Raw genomic sequence first — 20,922 nt, 5'->3', positions numbered from 1 at the left:
TTCAAAGAAAAATGTCCACTTGCTTGGATAAGCTGAAATAAATCATCATCTATAGTACAGCTTTAACCCTCTAGTGTCCCTTATTTAGGAGTTAAATTTGTGGGCGTAGCCAGTTAAAAAGGGATGAACAACTAAAGTACCCACAGTTTTTTTTTTTAGCTTATTACTGTATATTTAGCTAAAATGATTTAGCAATCATATTTATATAATACATGGTTTCTGCTACATTCATTCTTCCATGTCGGGACGCCACGGCAAAATTCATCCCGCCACAGCACAATGTTCAAAACATTTTATTGTTTTAATAGCAGGTGATACTCGCACCAAAACTTACTAAAAGGTTAGTGAATTATAACAGTGCAAACTATTTTGTAACCGTAGTAATGTAAGGCCAGCAAACATGACGTATAGCCGTTTCACTTTACTTCAGGACACATTAATATTGCTCTGTAGGTCTATTAGAGACATTCATAAATATTCCTAGCAAATCTAATATATGCTAGAGACATAAACGCACTAAATCACACTTCAGCAGCGTTTATTTGAGAGCACACAAGAAGATCTGCTTGCTTTTGCTTATATTTGAGGGGGTGTGCAAGAAGAAGGGGATGTGCACGAGCAGAGGAAATCGGCATGCAAGCAAAGAGATCCCCATGCTGTAGGCTATTACATAAATGCGATCTCGACTTCTAATACTGCGCTTACGACATTTGTCATTGAAATAACGCCAAAGGTTGTTGATAGATTTGTGTAAAAGGCCTGCCGCCACAGCTGGAAAAAATCCTAGAGGAAACACTGTAATATTTTTATTATTTTGCATTTTGTTTGGGGGGATTGTGGTAAAAATGTATATTTATGCAGTAATTAACACACATTTCCCCTATTGAAAACAATGGAATTTTCGTAGTTTTTATTTTTAAATAAGTTTGAATTAGTGCTGTATTTCCGAGTAGGGTCTGTCTGCGGACTGCAAGACAGTGGCATAATATGAAGGGGCATAACTTGTAGTAGAGGCAGAATTTAACTACACCTACTCCACACCTAAACCTAACCATCACAATGATTACATTACATTACATTAACTAATACAGTATTTTATTTTATATTTTATAATGAACTTAATTAATGACAGTAAATACAATATCTCATTTGTAAGAGTTACACTAGTTTTTGCCTTGATTTGCTTCTGCGTAGTCCTCTATCCATCAATGGACTGTATTAGTATTTTAAAAAATCTGAAAAACATTCACCCCAATCTCCTCCATTATTATCTCTCAGTTGGGATGGTGGGCCAAATCAAAGGTTACAATGGGCCAACTTTGGCCCGCGGCCCTTACTTTGTGCATCTATGGTCTAATCTATGCATCCATCCATCCATCCATCCATCCATTTATCCATCCATCCATCCATCCATACATCCATGGATGACAGAGAAAAGAAGCTTCATCTGGAGTTATTTCAGTCCATTAAATAGCAAACTCAACTAAATGTGACATTTCTTCTAAGCTAATAAGCTTTTTGCATAGTTTGATATAACTAAGTGTCCTTTTTTTGTTGCCAGAAATCACAAAACTCTCTATCTGATTATCAGTGGAGATACAGTATAGTAGCATTAATGACACTAAGCATCTGAAGATATGAAGAAATTAACTTGTATTACCATTTATTAGTTATATAAATAAAGACTTCAATAAAACTTTTTGTAAATTGTAAGGTAGATGGTTTCAAGTTTGTGAGTTCAGTTGTCTGAATTGGATCACACTAGTCATGCAATGTCACCAAATTCATCACGCATTGCAATCTTGGAAATATATGTGAATGACATTGGTTACTGTTTATTTTTGTTACATGGGGTCGGTTCTCCGTACCTGGCTTAAATGATCTAAGATGATTTGACAGATCTTGGATTCTTCAGTCTTGAAAACTGATCTCTGGCTAATTTGATTCTTCAAACAAGTTCGCAAATCATGTTAAAATGTCTGGATGAACTATTCTGAGATCGCTGCGTGTGTTGTGAAGGACAGATCTGTCAATCCTCCAAATCATGATCAACAATGCAAGGATTGGCTGACAGCACAGTAGTGTAATGACATTATCTGATTATTATTCAATTATTCATGTGAGCAAAAATCCATAAAACTGGTAGTAAACTCTTCAATAAATATGATACCCAATAACTTTCCACATTTGTTGTGAACTGCAGGCTTTACATTTTCATGTGTTAAGAATATTTGGCAATTTATTTAGTTTTACATTTTAGAGTGGATTTTCTTTATTTTAATAGCCTTGCTAAGCTATTTAAAATTCCTAATCTGCAAATTTAAATGAATTTTGCATTGAAAAAGCAATTTTGATATTGGTAATGGTGTCTGCAACTTCTGCAAAGCATTAAATCAATATGAAAGACTACATACATTATTATTCCTTTACAAAACAAACCTCCAAAAAGCAGTAGAATATTGTGCATGTCTATTATCATACACAAATTGTAGAGCTGGGTCGGTACCTTAAAATAGTATCTTTTTGAATCTATAAAGTAAATATTAATAAATGCTCTCTTTGATCCCCTTGAGGAGAAACACCCCATTTTGTACTTTTATTTTTGAGTGCAGATTGCATACGTTTTACTTATTTATTTTTATTTTTAAAACTTATGTGTAAATAAACATACATATTATTAATTATTGCTAATCATTATAAATTATAAATCTATAGATAATTTTTTTTAACTATTTGACTATTTTCCCAAGTGTATAAAATCTATAGCTTAATACTGTAAGAAAATGTCAGAATTCTGTACATACTTTCAGTATTACCTTTGGTTGAAATGACATGATATAATCCTGTTCATATAAAATAAGCCTGCTCTCCATTAGGTTTGAGCTACCAGAACTGTTGCAATGACAACAACTCTTGGATGCATTTCGAAGAATGAAACAATTCTGGATCGTGTCAAATCTTCAATAACCAATTCCAGCTAATTGAGTAATTCACGTACGATAAACAGACCCCGGGACTGCGAAAACCATGTTTGTTTGCTTGTTTTTTTTTGTTTGTTTTTTTTGTCAGCAAAAGTCTAAAAAGGTGACACCATTTGATCATACTACAGATTACACTCCCACATTGTTGTATTCTGTCCTATAGACAGTCCAATCAGGTTCGGAGACAATTAAATAAAGGAACAAGATACAGCTAACGAGGATGCTGTTGGACACACTGTAACTGTCATTGTGTAGATTTCTCACTGAAAATTGTATTGTATATGTATACTGTAAACAATATTTGATAAACATAGAACATCTTGAAAACAGTCTTCTTAACCGTATACATGTGAGTTTTGCTTCTAAACGTCTTGTTGAAAGTTCTCACTCGTCCTCTTCTTTCATAGTGTGTCAGATTCTTTGTTTTTGCCATTTAGCCTAAAATCTACTTGTCATCCAGTTAGATATTAAGTATTTTCTATTTCAATGTTCTCTTCATATTTATCTGTGCTGTAGATACTTTTCTAGAAACAGAAGAAATAACTGACTTCTGCTAAATCTCTACTTTTTTCATTCTTGCACAGAGGACAATTTCATAGTGATGCCTGCTTTCAAATTACTGCTTCATGAAGCTTCAAATGCCTTATAAATTCATTTCGAATTAGTGGTTTAGAGCAATTGCCAAGTTTTTTTTTTTTTTTTTTCGAAGTATTTTGACATTTCAATGGTTTTGTGCCGGGGGGCAATTTCTGTGAAACTGCCATTTCTTGGCATTGTTTTGTGGTACACAGTCTTTTTTATCTGATCTCATTCCATTTTGATCTCAAGCTCAGAAGAAAACCGGGTATTTTGTATTCCCATGGCACAGTAGTTTTGCCTGCAGGAAGCGCTGCTATTGATTCACCACCGATAATCAACTTTTTTTCAATATCTGAGGAAAGTTCAGCTCATCAAATGTCAAAAAGTGGTTTTCCTACTTTATTGCTTCCAGGATTAGTTTCCATGTGCTCCATAGAGAGGGAGTTTGTGTGTAATCTGCTTTTGGCTGCTTTCCGATGTTGCAGCCAGCAGGATTGAGCTGATGTACTACAGGTCACCTTGTCCAAATTTTTATCAAAATAACACACCGTAGATTAGCTAAGCCATTCTTAAGCTTTCCACCCAAACTGAGCTTTTGCTAGCTGTTCTCAGCCCAGTGAGCGTATGAACTCTCAGGATTTCTCTTAGGAAGTCTTATTAATATGCAGACGGAGTAGTGCGATAATGTAGACATGCTACTTTACTGCCCCTTTCCTTTAATAGATAGTTTGCATAATTGAAGGACACCGAGGCTGTGCAAATGAAATTCACTTCCTCACCTCTGCCAGGCCCTGTGGAACGACTGAGATCCGGGCAAAGCTTGTGCCTGGCGAGTGCTGTGCAACCTACCCTCTGTTACAGCCCAGCAGCAGGTAGGCCGGGAATGGATCTCGCTGTCTCCATCTCCGTATGGCCTCCAGCTGCTGTCATCCGTTTCAAGCCCAAACACTCAGAAGGGGCCAAATGATGTTTTACCCTTCCACGGGCACAATTATTGCGAGTTCCAGCCCAGGCTCGTGCAAAATTTCGACCGCCCCCCTTCAAACGGGAAGACAAAACAGTTGGGGCATTCCCTTGTAATGAGTTTATTTTCCTCTGTGATGGTGGATTGTATGTGCAGTGCAGATGTAAATTGCTACTGAAGGATGCCAGTAGCAATTCGCCAGGGACTGGGCTTGTTGTCTATATGCCCATTAGCAGATTCACAGTCTCATCAGTATCAGCTGTGAATTCACAATTAAGTCACCCACAGTTCTCTCATCATGTGACAGGCTTGTGCTAAGGGTGGCCAGCGCTAGCAGCTAACAGGACCTCCGCTTTCACTGTCAGGCAAAAATAGAAGTTTTACAGAAAGGAATGAAGAGTTATACTGTATTGGAAAAAAAACTTTTGTCTATCTTTCTGTCTGTACATCTATCTGTTCACCTATTGTTCCATCTATATATCCACGCCCTTCCAATGTTATCAATCAGTTGAATGGGCATTATCAATGGTTATCAGCTGAGTGGCCAGTAGGGGCTTTCTGCTCCTACTATAGGCTCAGAAGACTGTTATCTTCCATTCACATCAGCTATACTAATAGAGACGACGCCAGATCCAGAACTGTTTTTACATTACTGTGACAGATGGGTTTAAGGTTGGGGTAGGGGTAGACATTAATGAAATATATAAATAATGTGAAATTGGGCAACGCAGTGGGTAGCATGTTCGCCTCACAGCAAGAAGGTCGCTGGTTCGAGCCTCGGCTCAGTTGGCGTTTCTGTGTGAAGTATGTTCTCCCTGCATTCACGTGGGTTTCCTCCAGGTGCTCCGGTTTCCCCCACAGTCCAAAGACATGCGGTACAGGTAAATTGGGTAGGCTAAATTGTCCGTAGTGTATGAGTGTGTGTGTGAATGTGTGTGTGGATGTTTCCCAAAGATGGGTTGTGGATGGAAGGGCATCCGCTGCGTAAAAGCTTGCTGGATAAGTTGCCGGTTCATTCCACTGTGGCGACCCCGGATTAATAAAGAGACTAAGCCGACAAGAAAATGAATGAATGAATGAATAATGTGAAATCTAATGAATAATATAAATAATTATTGTTAACTTCTGGCCACAGCTGTATGTAATCTGTAGCTGATTAACCATGTGGATGGATGATAACAGCCTTCTGAGTACAGAAGGCCACTACTGGCCCATATCTATCAGCTGATAACCACTGATAACAGCCATTCGATCGAGTGATAACATTCGAATTGGCTGATATATATCTCTGTATTTTATTTATAATTTATCAAAAAATGAAAGAACTTATATGGTATGTTCTTAAGGGACATGATTCTAGGCCTATCATGATATCTGTTTTTTGTTGTAAGATATATTTCACCAAAATATTTTGGGATAATCAATATTATTGTCATTTTAAGACCATTTTATGCCACTCATTATATAATGCCAGAATGGCAATACAATATCATCACAATGCAAGCACACAAAGAACACATAATATTAAATTTTATTTGAATATTTACAAAATGTAAGGTAAAAAGAGCTGCAATTTCTGGGTACCAGATCTATTTTCAGTTGTCAGACACCCACATGAAAATATATTAGCTAAAGTATTTCTAGAATGGGTTTTGTATGGGTTATATTTATATATTGCATCACTAAAGATGATTGAGGTCATGTCCATGTGTTTTGCAATAAGTCGATATATTGATTATTGTGACAGGCCTACATAATTCTGACCTTTATTTCTGATTGAATACATGACTGAATTGTATTGTTACAATGCAAATATTTTTTAGATTAGATAGATTAGATTAGATAGATTTGCAATGCTAAATTAATTCTTATTTTGTTCTTCTTCCAGAATCTTTCTTCTTCGTGTCAGCCTCCTCCCGCACGCCCAGTGTTACATTTGGTGACTCGTTTGACCTACAGTGTATTGTGAAGCCGCGACACAATCCCAACGTTCCCGCTGCAGTCACATGGCGATTTCAGCCAGCAGAGGGCGATGGAGAGTTTAAAGATTTGGTGACTTTCACACGGGATGGTACTCTACAGTGGGGCGATCAGCTGCTGGGTCTGGGCACACGTACTACAGTGGATCGTACGCCCACTAACACCAACTTCCGGCTTAGCATTACCCGGGCTGGACGCAAAGAGGCCGGGACGTACCAATGCGCTGCCCTGCTTTTTCGGAGGAATTACGATGGCACCTGGAGCACAGTGGCTAACCGCACATCCAACCCTCTGGGCATCAGTGTACTTCAGCCTGGTAAGTCTAAAAATGGCTTCCATCGCAGGAAAGGTGCATGTAGGCAACCTGACTGCTTGACTGGGGGCAAAAAACGACCATGACTGTTCTGACACCGCCAAGTTACAGATAGGTTTCACTGACACCATTTATCGTTTTGATCTGTAACTTGGAAATGTGCGAGTGGCAGAGTGCTGGAGTCAAATCCCAGCCTCCAAAATGAGCACAAGAGGTATAAAGAAGCACAGATGGCAACTCACACTTTGCTTTCACTTCCCAAATAAAGATTTCACTGATAATGCACCATGTTGTAGTCTGGCCTAGTTTCACAACTTTCACCCTCACTCGATCTCTCTCCCCTTCATTTGTCATGTGTATTTGACAGGATATCTGTTGTTAAGGAGTGACGTATTGAACATTGTTTCTGGATCCAAGCTTCTACTCATCAATTGAGAAACCCTCAAACTAAATAGCCATTTGTGTATCTGATAGCGTGGTTGGACCCAGAAACTGTGACTTCATACTTAACAATCGGATTGGCGTTTTGTGTGTGTGTGTGTTTGAGTGTGTGTGCGCGCAGATGAGGCAAGTCCTCCTAATGGCCTGGAGTATGTGAGAAAGAGGTGGTTAATATCCTCCATGCGGACGAAAGAAAGCGATTAGACTGGAAGAATATGAGGAAAATAATGGGGGAGGGGAGGGAGAGAAGGTCATTAGACTGAAAATTGGAGCTTATTAAATCCAGTCCCTCTGGACTTCAGTCCCTGGATTGAATAGTCTTGCTCCCTAAAGAAAGGCCACCTCACTGACCTCACACACACACGCATGCATGTTTGTTTGTCTGCTCTGCTGGAAACTTCCATTGGCTTCTATTTTTGGTTCTAAGCAAATTATATTCATCCCATAACCCATCACACAAATCTTTTGCATTTGGATATATAAGATATTTTATGTCATGTTTTTTAAGTGGAATCATAATTTGTGTCTAATTTGAACTCCACTTTATTATTGTTGGTAAAGAATAGTCATTCATTCGTTCATTCATTTATTCATTAATTCATTCATTCATCCATTTTTTATTTATTTATTTTACACTAAGAATGCTTGGGGTTTTAATAGAGATTTAATATATAAATATTGATATTGAAAAATATCTGGTAAAATATTATTTATTGTCATCATGGCAAAGATAAAATAAAACAGTTATTAGAGATGAGTTATTAAAAATATTATACTTAAAAATGTGTTAAAAAGAAAAATCTGCTCTCCGCTAAATAGAAATTGGTAAAAAAATAAACGGAGGCTATTAATTCAGGGGGTTTAATAATTTTGACTTCAACTGTAAATGGTTTGCAAATAATCAAGACATAATACTTCTATTTTCAAAATATATTCATTTTTTGTTTCTTGTCCTGTCTCTGTAATTCTGTTGTACTGTAAGCTCTAGGGTTATTAATTCTGACTTTAACTGTGTATAATCAAGCCCATAATTATTCATAACGTTTGCCAAGTTTTACTTAAAGTAACTGTTATTCAACTAGCAAGTTTTTTTTAATGACATAAATGACACAGGCTTTTTAACATTTTATGTATAAGTATTTAAAAATGATGTCACTCAACCACTTTTACTTTTACTTAAAACATTTAATTAAACTAAAGCTTCAATGAAGGTTGACCGTAAGGCTGCACAATATATCATGTCAGCACCATCAATATACAGTAGCAATGTTCACATTCACAATATTCACATCGCAAAGATATGTCAAGTAGTTAACCAGGAACTACTGAATTGTATTTAATCACTGTATATATGGAATTTATATGATTTATCCCAAAAAAATCTTACGTAGAATATGTGTCTTGTTTTTGGTCCAAATATCTACATGTCAACGTGTTAAAAAGATTATTTAAGAAAATTTTCTTAAAACAAGCAAAAATCTCTTTATTTTGGTTTATTTCTTCTGACAATTAATAACACTAAACAATATTTTTGCTTGCTGTTTTAGTATGCCTCATATTTTAGCATGTAAATGTTACAGCATACCAAAAAGGTTTTAGTATGGTTTGTGTTCATGCAAGTGAGACAAGTGTGGTGCTAATCGACAAGAGAAGGCACCAACAATGGTCCATACACCATACTAATTAAGCAATGCAACTGTTTATTGCTGGTACACACAGCTAATACCAATTATCCCAATAATATTCAGTAATCATGAATCATACTCATAAACATCATTAATCGAAATACAACTAAATTGCATAAAAGGCTTATAATGCGAAATAAAGGTGAGATTACATGAAGAAAAGACAGATAATGAAACCCCAAGCAATTTGATATAAGTATTTACAACCTCAAAGTAGACATGGAACAATACCCGTGTTCAAGGTATACCACGGTTTGGAAAAGTCAAGGGCTGCGTCCGAAACCGCATACTTCCATACTATATAGTACGCTAAAATCAGTATGTGAGCCGAGTAGTATGTCCGAAATCATAGAATTCGAAAAATAGTATGCGAGAAAAACCTGGATGACTTACTACTTCCGGCCAGATTCTGGACTGCGATTCCCATGCATACTCTGCTATTCCATGATGCCCCGCGAAGCGAATTCATGAATGAGAGTATAGCGACGCAAATTACGCAGGTACGTCACGTGACTATGTCAAAATGGCTGATGTAGTACGTCCGAATTCCATTCATACTTTTCACTTTCATATTGTATAGAACATACTTTTCTAACGGCCGGGTAGTACGTTTAAATTCACATGCAGTACCTACTGAGTAGTAGGCAGTTTCAGGCGTTTTTTTAGGACAACAATATCTTAAGCAGAAAAGATATTCAAAGATGCTGTTTTAAGTTGTAAAAAAAAGTTTTAAAAAATCTGTATTTTTGAAACAAATGAAGACAGCAGAAGTCAATAATTACTTTGAACATGTTTACTGCTCCAAAATATTTAAAATATTTCTCAAATTAAAATATATTGTGTACAAAGGGGAAAGGGGTTTATTTTTTTACTCAGACATTTAAACAGAATATATTTCAGAGCAGTAGCCACAAAACCGTAATACCAGGAAACCGTGATATTTATATCCAAGGTTATCTTACCGTCAGAATCTTATACCGCCCCATGCTAACCTCAAACACGTGCCATCATTTTCCACTTCAAAGACTGAGGAGCCCATTTCAGTCACATTAGAAAACCAACACGTATGTCTGAGAATTCCAGGCGTTGTGCACTTATCCCACGGCTGAGCTTCCAATGTTTTAGCAAGAAACCCTCACCTTTAAAGTCAAAGTTTGGGTGCTGGCCAAAAGCCGGCCTATTTGGTAAGAGACAAGTGTGAGTTAATCAGGCCCACCCTCTCTCTCAACTAGGTGCACATTATTTCTGATTGCAAAGTACAAATTTGAGGTTTGTTGTGTCAGCATGATTATCTAGAGTTAATATTCTACCTCCTGAAATTTGGAGGAAGTTAACCTCTGGTTATTTGGTCATGCTTGAGGGTCAATATTTTACCTCCTAAAATGTAAAGAAAGATGTGAAATTAACCTTAAGGTCATGAGACCTACTCTGTTCATTTGGTCGTTCGTTGAGCGCAACATTATAACATTAAGAGCAATACACTTGCTCTTAGATTTGTTTTTTTATATATTTGGACCAGAAATGAGACAAAACAAGGTAAGAAAATCATTTTTTGCATTGTGATTCAACTTCTGTACTCAAACAAGAAACATTAAATAGTGCTAGTCAAACTGTCTTCTGAAAATGTATCCAAATCGAAATATTTATTGCAAAAAAAAAAAAATTTGATTTAAATCAAAATCTGATTTTTCCAATATCATGCTGTTGACAGATTTTAAGATTAAATTTAAGGTTTTACTTTACCAAACTCAATTATGTTTCACTTTAGTCAAGTTTGTCTTGGGATGCAGATCAATAGAGCACCTCTACATTGTTTCAGTATATATTGTTTGTGAGCCAGACCGTCTCCACAGAGCTCATTGGCATGGAAACACACTCCTGTCTGGCCCGAGTCTAGCCATGGACTCTCTACAGCAGAGTCAGTCCAGCAGATGTGTTTATTCCTTCCACATGCTTCTCTATTTATTCAGTGTATGTGAGTGTGCCTGCATATTTAGTTGACAATATTCACAACCTTGACACTACATAAACCATAAAGTGTGCTTCAATGTTTGTATGCATGAGACCTCACAGCGCCGCCTCGTCCATCTCTCCATTTCAAGTTGTGTTTGCAAGCCCCTTAGTAAGAATCAATGCGAGGACTTGGCAGGAGTTAATGGCTGTAAGACAACCCTGGGGTGGAAACATGCTCTGTTCCCCCCGCAGGCCTGCTCCCTGCCCTCCGGCGGCTTGCGAATCAGTGCAGCCCGCTGGAGACTTGCTTGTAGGTACACTAGCTCATTTCAGCCCGAGGTTCCCCTGTTACAGAACATTTCTACACAGGATTGCTCTTTTATGTTGCTGATGCTTTTTTGGAATGTAAGATGGCTCGAGTGATTGGGGCAGATAAACAACGCAATCTAGAATGTCATGCATTTGGAATTTATGAAGCATTTTAAATCGATTCTGCTAACAGCACAGTTACGAGTTCTATTACCAGCATCATCTCCAATTTACTGCGTATTATACTTTCAGTCGAAATCAAAAGGTTTATTGCAGCTGACGCATCACTTAAGTCTATCAGGGGAAATTTTAGGCAAACAACAAGCATGTGTGGCTTTTTTTTTCTTTCTTGGAACACAGAAGGAGAATTGAAATGGTTGCTTTTTGTTTGATATTTGTTTTTTGTATGCTTGCAATCAGAGCTGGAGATTTTGTGAGAGGGAAAACAAAAGTGGGCATTTATAAGAATTTGAAATAACGGTTTAGTTCAGATTTGTATGTCTTCTGATGCTATTTAATTTTACAGAATAGCTGCATTGTCTTCTATTGCTGTGTTAGTTTTATTGGATCAGAAAAAAGGGAGACAGATTTATATTTCCACCATATCTCCTGTTTACTTTCAACCACCTTCCTGATATAATATATAATATATAATATATGGGCTTTTTACTTTTACTTGCTTTTAATCTTTCAGTTTATTATTATGAAAAAAACTATGAAAAACTATTTGGAAAAATATATATTGTCCCATAACAGCCACAAAATTCTGAACTCCAAAATTCTTGTGTGCGTCCATCAACACTTCCTATAATGTTTAAAAATAAAGTCAGAAAATAGAGAGTAGTTGGTCTTTTGTGGCTGATCAGTTGGATTTGCCCAAGAGCGTCTAAATGTAAATGTATGATTTAGAACAAAATTGAAGAACAATCTTAAATGTCACTTTAAACAAAATCAAGTTTGGTTTCAGCAGTTTGAAACAGCTGACCAAACCAAACATTTTGTTTTGGCTTCTAAACACCTTTAAGCTACCACTGGATTTTTAAATATATTCTACAGAAACATATTTTCTTGCATGTTTTTCTATGCATGTTTTACTGCATAATGTACCTTTAATATAAAGATTTTTGTTTTAATTATTTTTTAGAATTTTATTTAAGTTTATGCAGTTTTATTCATTGTGCATTTGTGTGGTTTTGGGTTCATTGTCTGTTCAAACGGGGCGAGGCAGTGGTGCAGTAGGTAGTGCTGTCGTCTTACAGCAAGAAGGTTGCTGGGTCACTGGTTTGATCCTCGGCTCAGTTAGCGTTTCTGTGTGGAGTTTGCATATTCTCCCTGCCTTCGCGTGGGTTTCCTCCAGGTGCTCCGGTTTCCCCCACAGTCCAAAGACATGCGGTACAGGTAAATTGGGTAGGCTAAATTGTCCGTAGTGTGTGTGTGAATGTATGTGTGGATGTTTCCTGAATAAGAGTAAAGATTTATCCATTTATCCATTATCATGAATAAGAGAAAGGATTTAGTGACTAAAATCAGAAGAATTTTGACACAGAAATTGTCCTGAAAATCAAATCTTCAATTAATTGTTATATATTTTTAGCTAAAAAAAAAAATTGCACATAAAACTATTCTAAAACAAGCAAAAGGAAATGAATCAAATTATTAGCAAATGCTGAAGTAAATATACAGTAATAATATTACAATACTTTATATAGTTATTACAGTTGTCATAAAATATATTATTTAATCATTCATTCATTTTCAACTGCTTTTCTGGGGCCAGGTCGCAGGGGCAGCAGTCTTAGAAGAGAACCTCAGACTTACCTCTCCTCAGACACTTCCTCCAGCTCATCCGGGGAGTCCCGTGACATTTTCAGGCCAGCCGAGAAACATAGTCCCTCCAGCGTATCCTGGGTCTTGCCCAAGGCCTCTTCCCGGTGGGACATGCCTGGAACACCTCCCTAGGTAGGCGTCCAGGAGGCATGCAAAAGCCACCTCAGCTGACTTATCTTAATGTGAAGGAGCAATGGCTCTAATCCGTGCTCCTCCCGAGTGACAGAGCTCCTCACCTATAAGAGTGCATCTATAAGAGTGCATCCTGCCACCCTGAGAAAGAAATTCACTTTGGCCACTTGTATCTGAGATCTTGTCTTTTCGGTCATGACCCAAAGCTCACGACAATAGGTGAGAGTAGGAATGTAGATTGAACGGTAAATAGAAAGCTTTGCCTTTCGGCTCAGCTCCTTCTTTACTTTAACGGACACATACATCAACTGCTTTACTGCTACCGCTGCATCAATCAGCCTGTTAATCTCACGTTCCATCATTCCCTCACTCGTGAACAAAACCCCAAAATACTTGAAGTCCTCCACCTAGGGCAAGGACTTTTCTCTAACCTGGAGATGTCAAACCATCTTTTTCCAGTGGAGCACCATGGCCTTGGATTTGGAGGTGCTGATTCTCATCCCAGCCATGTCACACTTGGCTGAGATGAGGTCTTGTGATGCTGCATAATGTGTTTCATGTTTTTATTGTGTGTGTGTTATATAGTCAGTTATTTTAGCAAGGTTTAGCCCCTTTCTCATCTAGTTATTCTGTGTTCAAAAGCAGAGCTGTTTTCTTAATGTTGTGTTACCAGTTCTTGTTGTTGTGTAAACCGATTCTATGCTTGCATTATTTCTTTCAATTTAAAGTGGTTTGGTTTACACAAGCATCACGCAAATATGCTTAAGATGCCGAGCGAGGCAGAGCTCTTTGCTCCGCTGGCTCCGTGACCTTACTCTATGAAGGGAAAAGCCGGCACCCAGACGACCCTTCAGCATGCATTTGGGAATCAACTTATCATCGTGAGCACTCGTTTAGTTTTCCTGGTGTGTGCTTCACTGGGTTTATTTCACTCAATGGTCAGCCATAAGAGAGCACAAACACACAGACTTTTGAGCAGTGGCCTGTGACTTTCCTTCTTTCTTTCAATTCATTTGAATTTTAGAGTGTAGTTCTTGATACTTTGTAGCGACCCTCAATCCTCTATGCCTAGGCAGTTTTGCAGTCAATTACTGACTTAGAAAGGTATGATTGCTTGATTTGTGACTTTCTGATATCACAGAGCTGCACCCAACAAACACTTCATAAACATAAACAAACACGGCCCTGCTGCTGATGTTTACTTCATTATTGACACTTCAAAACACACCGATAGAGTCCCAGAGTCTTTTCCAGACACTCTTTGCTAGAATGCATTAAAGTGTCTAATTGGTTTTGAAGTTTCACACAAGGAATGAAAAGAATGAGTGAGAGACTTCATTTCTAAACTAACTTACAGCTTTGGAGTCCAAAAACTGTTAAAATAATTCAGGTCCTGATCAAGTGAAGTCAAAGAACAAACTGATGAAACATGATTCTAAACAAAATCAGGCCAAACTTGTTGAATGTTGAATGAACAAACTAATGTTGAATTCAAAGGGCTCTATTTTGACGGTCCATGCGCAAAACGCAGGGCGCAAACGCTTTCAGGGCGTGTCAGGACGCGTTTTTGCTAATTTAAGGACAGAAAATCTGCCTTGCGCCAAGGCGCATGGTCTAAAAGGGTTGAGTTTATTTTCTTAATGAGTTATAGGTGTGTTTTGAGAATAAACCAATTAGAATCTTATCTCCCATTCCCTTTAAGAGCCAGCTGTGTCGCGCCAAGAGCGCATTCGCTATTTACAGGACGCAAAGTAAGTCTAAGTGGAAAAAATTAGCATTTCACAAGCAAACAGTTAACAGTTGACAGTTTTTTAACAGAAAACTGTTAAACAGAGCATCTACTGTGTGAGAATGAGAGATAATGGAACTACTTTCACATTCGCTTTTGGATAGGGAAACCTTTACGCACAGACATCAATTAGCCTATAAATAATTAATTTTTAAAGCGCAAAGATTTGTTTAAAAACTATTTCTAAATTCAGTTCTAATTTCTAGCAAACGAATAAATGAACAATAATGACCAAGTGTGGTCAAAATACTGAGTTATTTCCAAATACACCTGCTATGCCCCATATGGTCTAAAACCTGACAGGTGAGCAAATCTAAGCTTGTTTTTAATAAAACAAATATAAATATGGATATATTAAATAATACTGCTAATAATAAAACCATTATACAAAAGCAAATTGTTATGAACTGAAAAAGCCTCCCGAGATGAAGAAGACATGAAAGCAGTGGTTTTTCATATTTATGTAGGCTAGAAAATAATATGTTTTGTAATATTTTAATCCTTTATATTTATATCCTTAATATTTAATTTTTTCATATGTAAAGATATTTGCCTATTGCTTTCTTGTGCGTATTAAGCAGTGCGTAAGCGAGGCGCAACTCTGCGCCGGAGTTTAGACCGGGTTAGTTTTGTAAAAAATCTATTATTGTTTCTCAAAATAGCGACGCGCCAGCGGTCCGCCTCAGAACGCCTTCCTTTTTAGACCAGAACGCCTATGGGCACACAAATGAGCGCTAATGCATTTAATATTTAAACAGTGTAGCGCAACGCCTCAAAAAAAGTCTTGCGCCAAGCTGAAACTACCAAAAGACTATTGCACTGTGTCTTGCGCCACATGGCGCCGGGTGTATGATAGGGCCCAAAGAGTTTAAAACAGTTTGTGGAAGCTGACTTTTTTTGTAGTTTAGTCTCACTGGTTACCTGTTTTACATTAAATATTAATTTGAACCCCTGTGTTATTTTAATGCATACTATGTCACTGAACTTGTTTAATATTATTTAATATATATAATATGAATTAAATGTCGATAGCGTCATGTTCAGTGTAGCAATGGAATGCTACTGTGCTTCTGACATCCTGAATTTGAGTTCCAGTTCGCAGTCCTTCCGCAATGTCCCTTTAAGGCAAGTCATTTTAATCGGCGGCTATCTTTAAAACGTTTGTGTAGTTGCTGTTTTGTGATGTGTGTTTGACAGGACGGACTGTACCCTGTTTTCGTTTCATACAGATTATAAAACCAGAACATGTTTGTTTACAAGTGTAGTGAGTTTATTTAAAAGTACATATTTAAAGCTTTATTTGGATATATTTATAATGTTTTATGTCTGTGCTGCAAGTATTTGCTGAGATTCTGGTATGTTTGTTGACCAGATGAACAGAAAAAAAGACGTAAAAGCTTTCTCCTCTGAAGAAACATTACTCTACAGCGATCAATGTTTGGCTTTTGTATTAGTTGGCTGGGGTTCATTTACCATATTGGCCTTCACACGCCAATGCCTCTCTCTCCAATTTCACTTTCTTTTTTAGCTAATGATAATGAACAATTTAAATGAATGTTAAATGAATTAATTTTAAACCCTAAAACTGGCCATATTACTGATTTCATGTTGCTTTTTTTTATGATTCATATAAACGAAACCTAATGCCATTTCAAATAATTTTACACAAACTGTAGTGTGTTAAGCTTCAAGAGTATTTCAGGACAGCAACCCGTATGCTTCATAAACAATGTAGGACATTAATTTCCCCTGTTCATCTTGATATCTGTTTGTGCTAGATCTTTAAATGTTAAATACTTCTGGCTAAATGTTGTGAGCTGACATTTGGAGAAACAGGTTGCGAGGAGAAAATTCTCTGAAAGGAACGGAGACTGGAGTGGAGGTAATGATGTGTGAAAACATCATGCAACTGACTGAATGCATTATTGAAAGACATTAAATCATGTCTCCAGAAGTGCCTGTTTAATATGTATTAGGCAGAGCTGCTTCTCAACGTGTGAACGTGAGGAACCGTGTGTAAACGCAATAAGGGAATAAGCTTTCCTAGCGTGGCTTCGTTCGCATTGTGAATATGCTCTGTATTCTTCATGGTCTGAAGCTGAAGATGGACGTTTGTTTGTGTGCTTAAGAGCTGTGAGTAGCGTCTGCTAGCAAAAATACTCATTGGGTCTCATAGGAATGGTCGTGTCTATGCTTTGAAGCCATTTTATTCATATTTAATACGTCGGCTAACTCGTTTGCTTACCTCAGCACCCACATGTGGAGTTCCTCACAGCATCAGGGGACTGCTGTTCTGCAGCTATAAGCTTTCATTTCTGCCTTATTGCTCATGGTGAGATAAATGCAGAGACATTGCACAGTCTGATGCTTTACTCTTCACCCACTTGTATGTATTGTTTTTACTTTTGAGCCTTTCATTGTAATGGACAAAAAATATTTGCTATTGTTGGTTAAATGGAAAAATACACATTGATTCAGCATTGAATGTCATGTAAACTGGTTTCTAAGGCTTGTGTTTCAGTAGGTTGATGTACTTTCAACTGAAACTGAATATTAAGTAGGGGCAGGGCTTTCTTTTTGCACATCATTCTGTCGTAGCAAACTAATGGTGATTGGGGTGTGTATATAAGTGTCTCAAAGTAATGTCAATAGAAAAAAACTGTCACTCCAAACACAAATAAACTGGCAGCTGCTTTACAATATTCTACAGTATATTGTCAGTTGGCTTCAGAAAAAAATAAGAAAGAGACTTAAAACAGGTTTGGTCAGTTGGAAGGAGAATTGCGAAACCTGATTTTACCAAATAGGACATGTTCCTGGATTAACATCTATGTTGATCCTGAAACAACATTTCAATCAGCCAGTTGGAATTAAGGAATACGTTTACAGTTTATGTTAAGTTCAGGCTTATGGTTAGGTTTATGCTATTTTACATGATTGTTATCTAACTATTATTTCCCTCTGATTTACAGTATGGTTGGATTTAAGGGTAGGGAATAGGTATGGATTACATTATCAAACAAAATTATGTTTCAGAAAAGGCAGTGCCTACAGTAATATAAGCAGACATAATGGACTGAAATGGAGAATGTCTGCCATTTTAATAGAAAAATGATGGTGTGTTTACACAACATCAACACTGTCAAAACAATCCCTGTTCATGTAGTTCCACCTGAAAATTGGAAATGTTGTACTGTTGTCCACTGTTGTTGTTTTGGTTGTAATGTCTAAAGACAGATCATGAAATATGCATGCTCATGATGTCAACTTTTTACAAACAGGCTTTTTTGTTGTTAGCACAACAGTATGCTTTTTAAAAACTTGCAGTTTGAACCCATTTTCAAAACAACAAGTTTAATTTTTTTAGTCATACAAAACAGCATTGTGGATTAAAAAAACAGCCATGAAAGTCGAAAGAAACATATGCACAAATATAATCACTCACACTATAATCAGTACCATGCGTGTAGAAAGTAGAATAGAAACAGTGTTTCTAAAACCAATATTTTTAAGTATTACAACCATATGGATTTGGAGGATCAGTCATAAAAATTGATTCAGTAACCAGTTGCTTCATATTTTACCACACATTTCCATCCTTGATTTCATTCTGTTTTCTAGTATTTTTTTCATGTGGCGTCTGAAGCAGACTAGTGAGATTATTTGCTAAGGAATGTAAGAAAGGGATGATTAATACAAGCGAATGCTCTGAATGCTAATCAAGCGCACATGCTGTCAGCACATGATTCATAGTTACCAGTGATAGTGCTTTTCTTGCTGCCATCACGCATTAAACAGTGTGTAAATCAAAGAACTCAAGGATGTGTTATCCTGTAATTGCTTATCATGCTGATTTATTTCATTTTACTGAAAACCGAGTCTTCAATTTGAAGTAATATTTAAATAATACGTGTAGGAAGGTGTTATGTTGTTGTGTTTTGTTTTTTTTCTTCTTTTCCCAGAAATGAGGAAGAGCATAACATGTAGGCAATTTTTTGTGTGTTTGTGTATAGACTGCAGGGTGTTTGGGGGCAGGATTGGCAATGTTTGAGACAGTGGTTTTGTGTGTGCGCAAATGTGTGTACATTTGGTCCTGCAGTCAGGATCTGTTGTGTACCCCCAAATTGAAATTTAAATGTAGGGGACATTGTGGTTTCTGTATTGTGGCTTTGAAACACCTTACCTCTGTCAATAAGACTAGCACTTTACACCAATTTCTTCAAAATCTAGATTAAAGACTTTTTTGTTTTCAGAGGCATTTGTTATAAGGTGTGTTTGTTTCCTACAGGCTGTCCACAGGGTCTGTAATAGTATTAAAAGTATTACACATGCTATTAAACGCTATTTCACAAGGCATTCAATTTTGTATGCTTTGTTATTATACAATTTGAAGTTGTATGCCAAATTTTCCCTGAATTCTGTGAGTATTGGGGTGCTGTGTAGTAAACTAAATTTGAAATCGCTTGAATGGGAAAACCATAATTCTCAAAAACTTTTAGCCAAGCTTACAGTTACATAACATAATTGGAAACATCAACAAAATTAAACAACAGCTGTCTCATAAGTTCCGTTTTTAAACGTTCAGATCAAACAAAACCAGCATTTTTTTCAGGTTGCTCGAGCTAGTGGAACGAGATCACAACACCAACCTCATTTATAGCCAATCTACATGTTATTATCTTTTGGATAAGGATTGTCTAATCGCGTTGATCTTGTAAAGTAGTCTACAACTTAATCCTGATGGTGACTCTCCCCCAGAAAGGAAATTTGTTTACATGTTTTTGGGTGTTTCAGTAGTTGCTGTCGTGTGATGTGCGTTCGACAGGATGGACTGTACCACCATGTATATTTCTCAATTCAAAACTATACGAGTGATACGTCTGTTGTATTCTATAGTTTTTGTCTATAGACGCCACCTGCTGAAAGAGAGTGAATTAGCAATTGTATTTAGTATATTAATAAGGTTTTAGTTTGGGTTAAAGTTTTATGTAGCATAATTTCTCAGTAACAGAATGTATTTACATCATAGTTTTGAAATTATTTAATCTATTTTAGATCACTGTCTACTAATGTATGTTGATTCTTTGTGTGGATAATGATGAAAGTGCAATTGTTGCTTCAGCCTGTGAAACTGCAGCTAAAAAAATACACACTCATTTACTATCATTTATTTCTGATTACTAAAATATGGAATTGGCTAATTTTCTTGTAAACTTATTACTGGTCAACTTATTGTTTAGTTCTCTTTCCTCTGAAACTATCATTCTCCATTATGCAGTAGTTAGCAGGTTGCCAATGTTACCCGTTGAAACCGTAAGTGGCGATGAGTTTTTAAAATGTATGGAAAGATTGTTGGTTATCTGTTGGAATGTATTCAATGAAATATAAAAAAAAATGTACTATATAAATTAAACCATCATAGTCATTGTATGACTGCCCTGAGGAAAGGTGTTTGGCAATACTGTCAGGCACTGTTACAGCTCTGGTGTGATAGAAACCATTGATCGCTGGTCAATCTTTGAGCTGGTTTATCATCCCATCTTCAAAGATGTTAAACGGAGGCCCATCTGTCTGCAGAATTGGCAGGAAACCTTTTTTTTTCCTCTAGAGGAACTTGCATTTTATCTTGAACGACAAATCTGCGTAGCACACACACACACTCAAAACTTTTAAATATTTATGTATATCCGCATAAACTCCTACACTGGACAGTCGCTCATTCCACCTCATCCACCTGTCATAGATCCAAAAACATAAGATGTGGGTTGTGAAGGCGGTTTATGCGGTTCAGTTTCTCCAGAGGAAGCCAGCACTGATGTCAAGGTGGACGTATGAAGTTTCTGAGAGTAGGCTGTTTCAGGCGATGCTCTGTGTTCATTAAGATGTCCCTCTGTTCCACTTCTGCCACTTAATGAAACTGTGCCGGCAGGTTGATCCAAAACCTTGTGGCATGGATATTCATCTTCATC

The 20,922-nt window shown here is 37.0% G+C and overlaps 1 protein-coding gene across 1 annotated transcript in view; it reads left to right on the top strand.

The window, feature by feature from the left end:
- The window catches only part of igsf3 (immunoglobulin superfamily, member 3), a 279,332-nt gene that overhangs the window by 217,267 nt on the left and 41,143 nt on the right, over positions 1–20,922 (top strand). Inside the window, 1 exon segment of the mRNA NM_001159666.1 lies at positions 6,413–6,820. Coding sequence (NP_001153138.1) covers positions 6,413–6,820 — 408 coding nt within the window.

This window comes from Danio rerio, chromosome 9, assembly GCF_052040795.2.
Source record: "Danio rerio strain M-AB ecotype USA chromosome 9, GRCz13ab, whole genome shotgun sequence".
Taxonomy (NCBI): Eukaryota; Metazoa; Chordata; class Actinopteri; order Cypriniformes; family Danionidae; genus Danio; species Danio rerio.
This window is presented reverse-complemented; position numbering and strand designations above follow the sequence as displayed.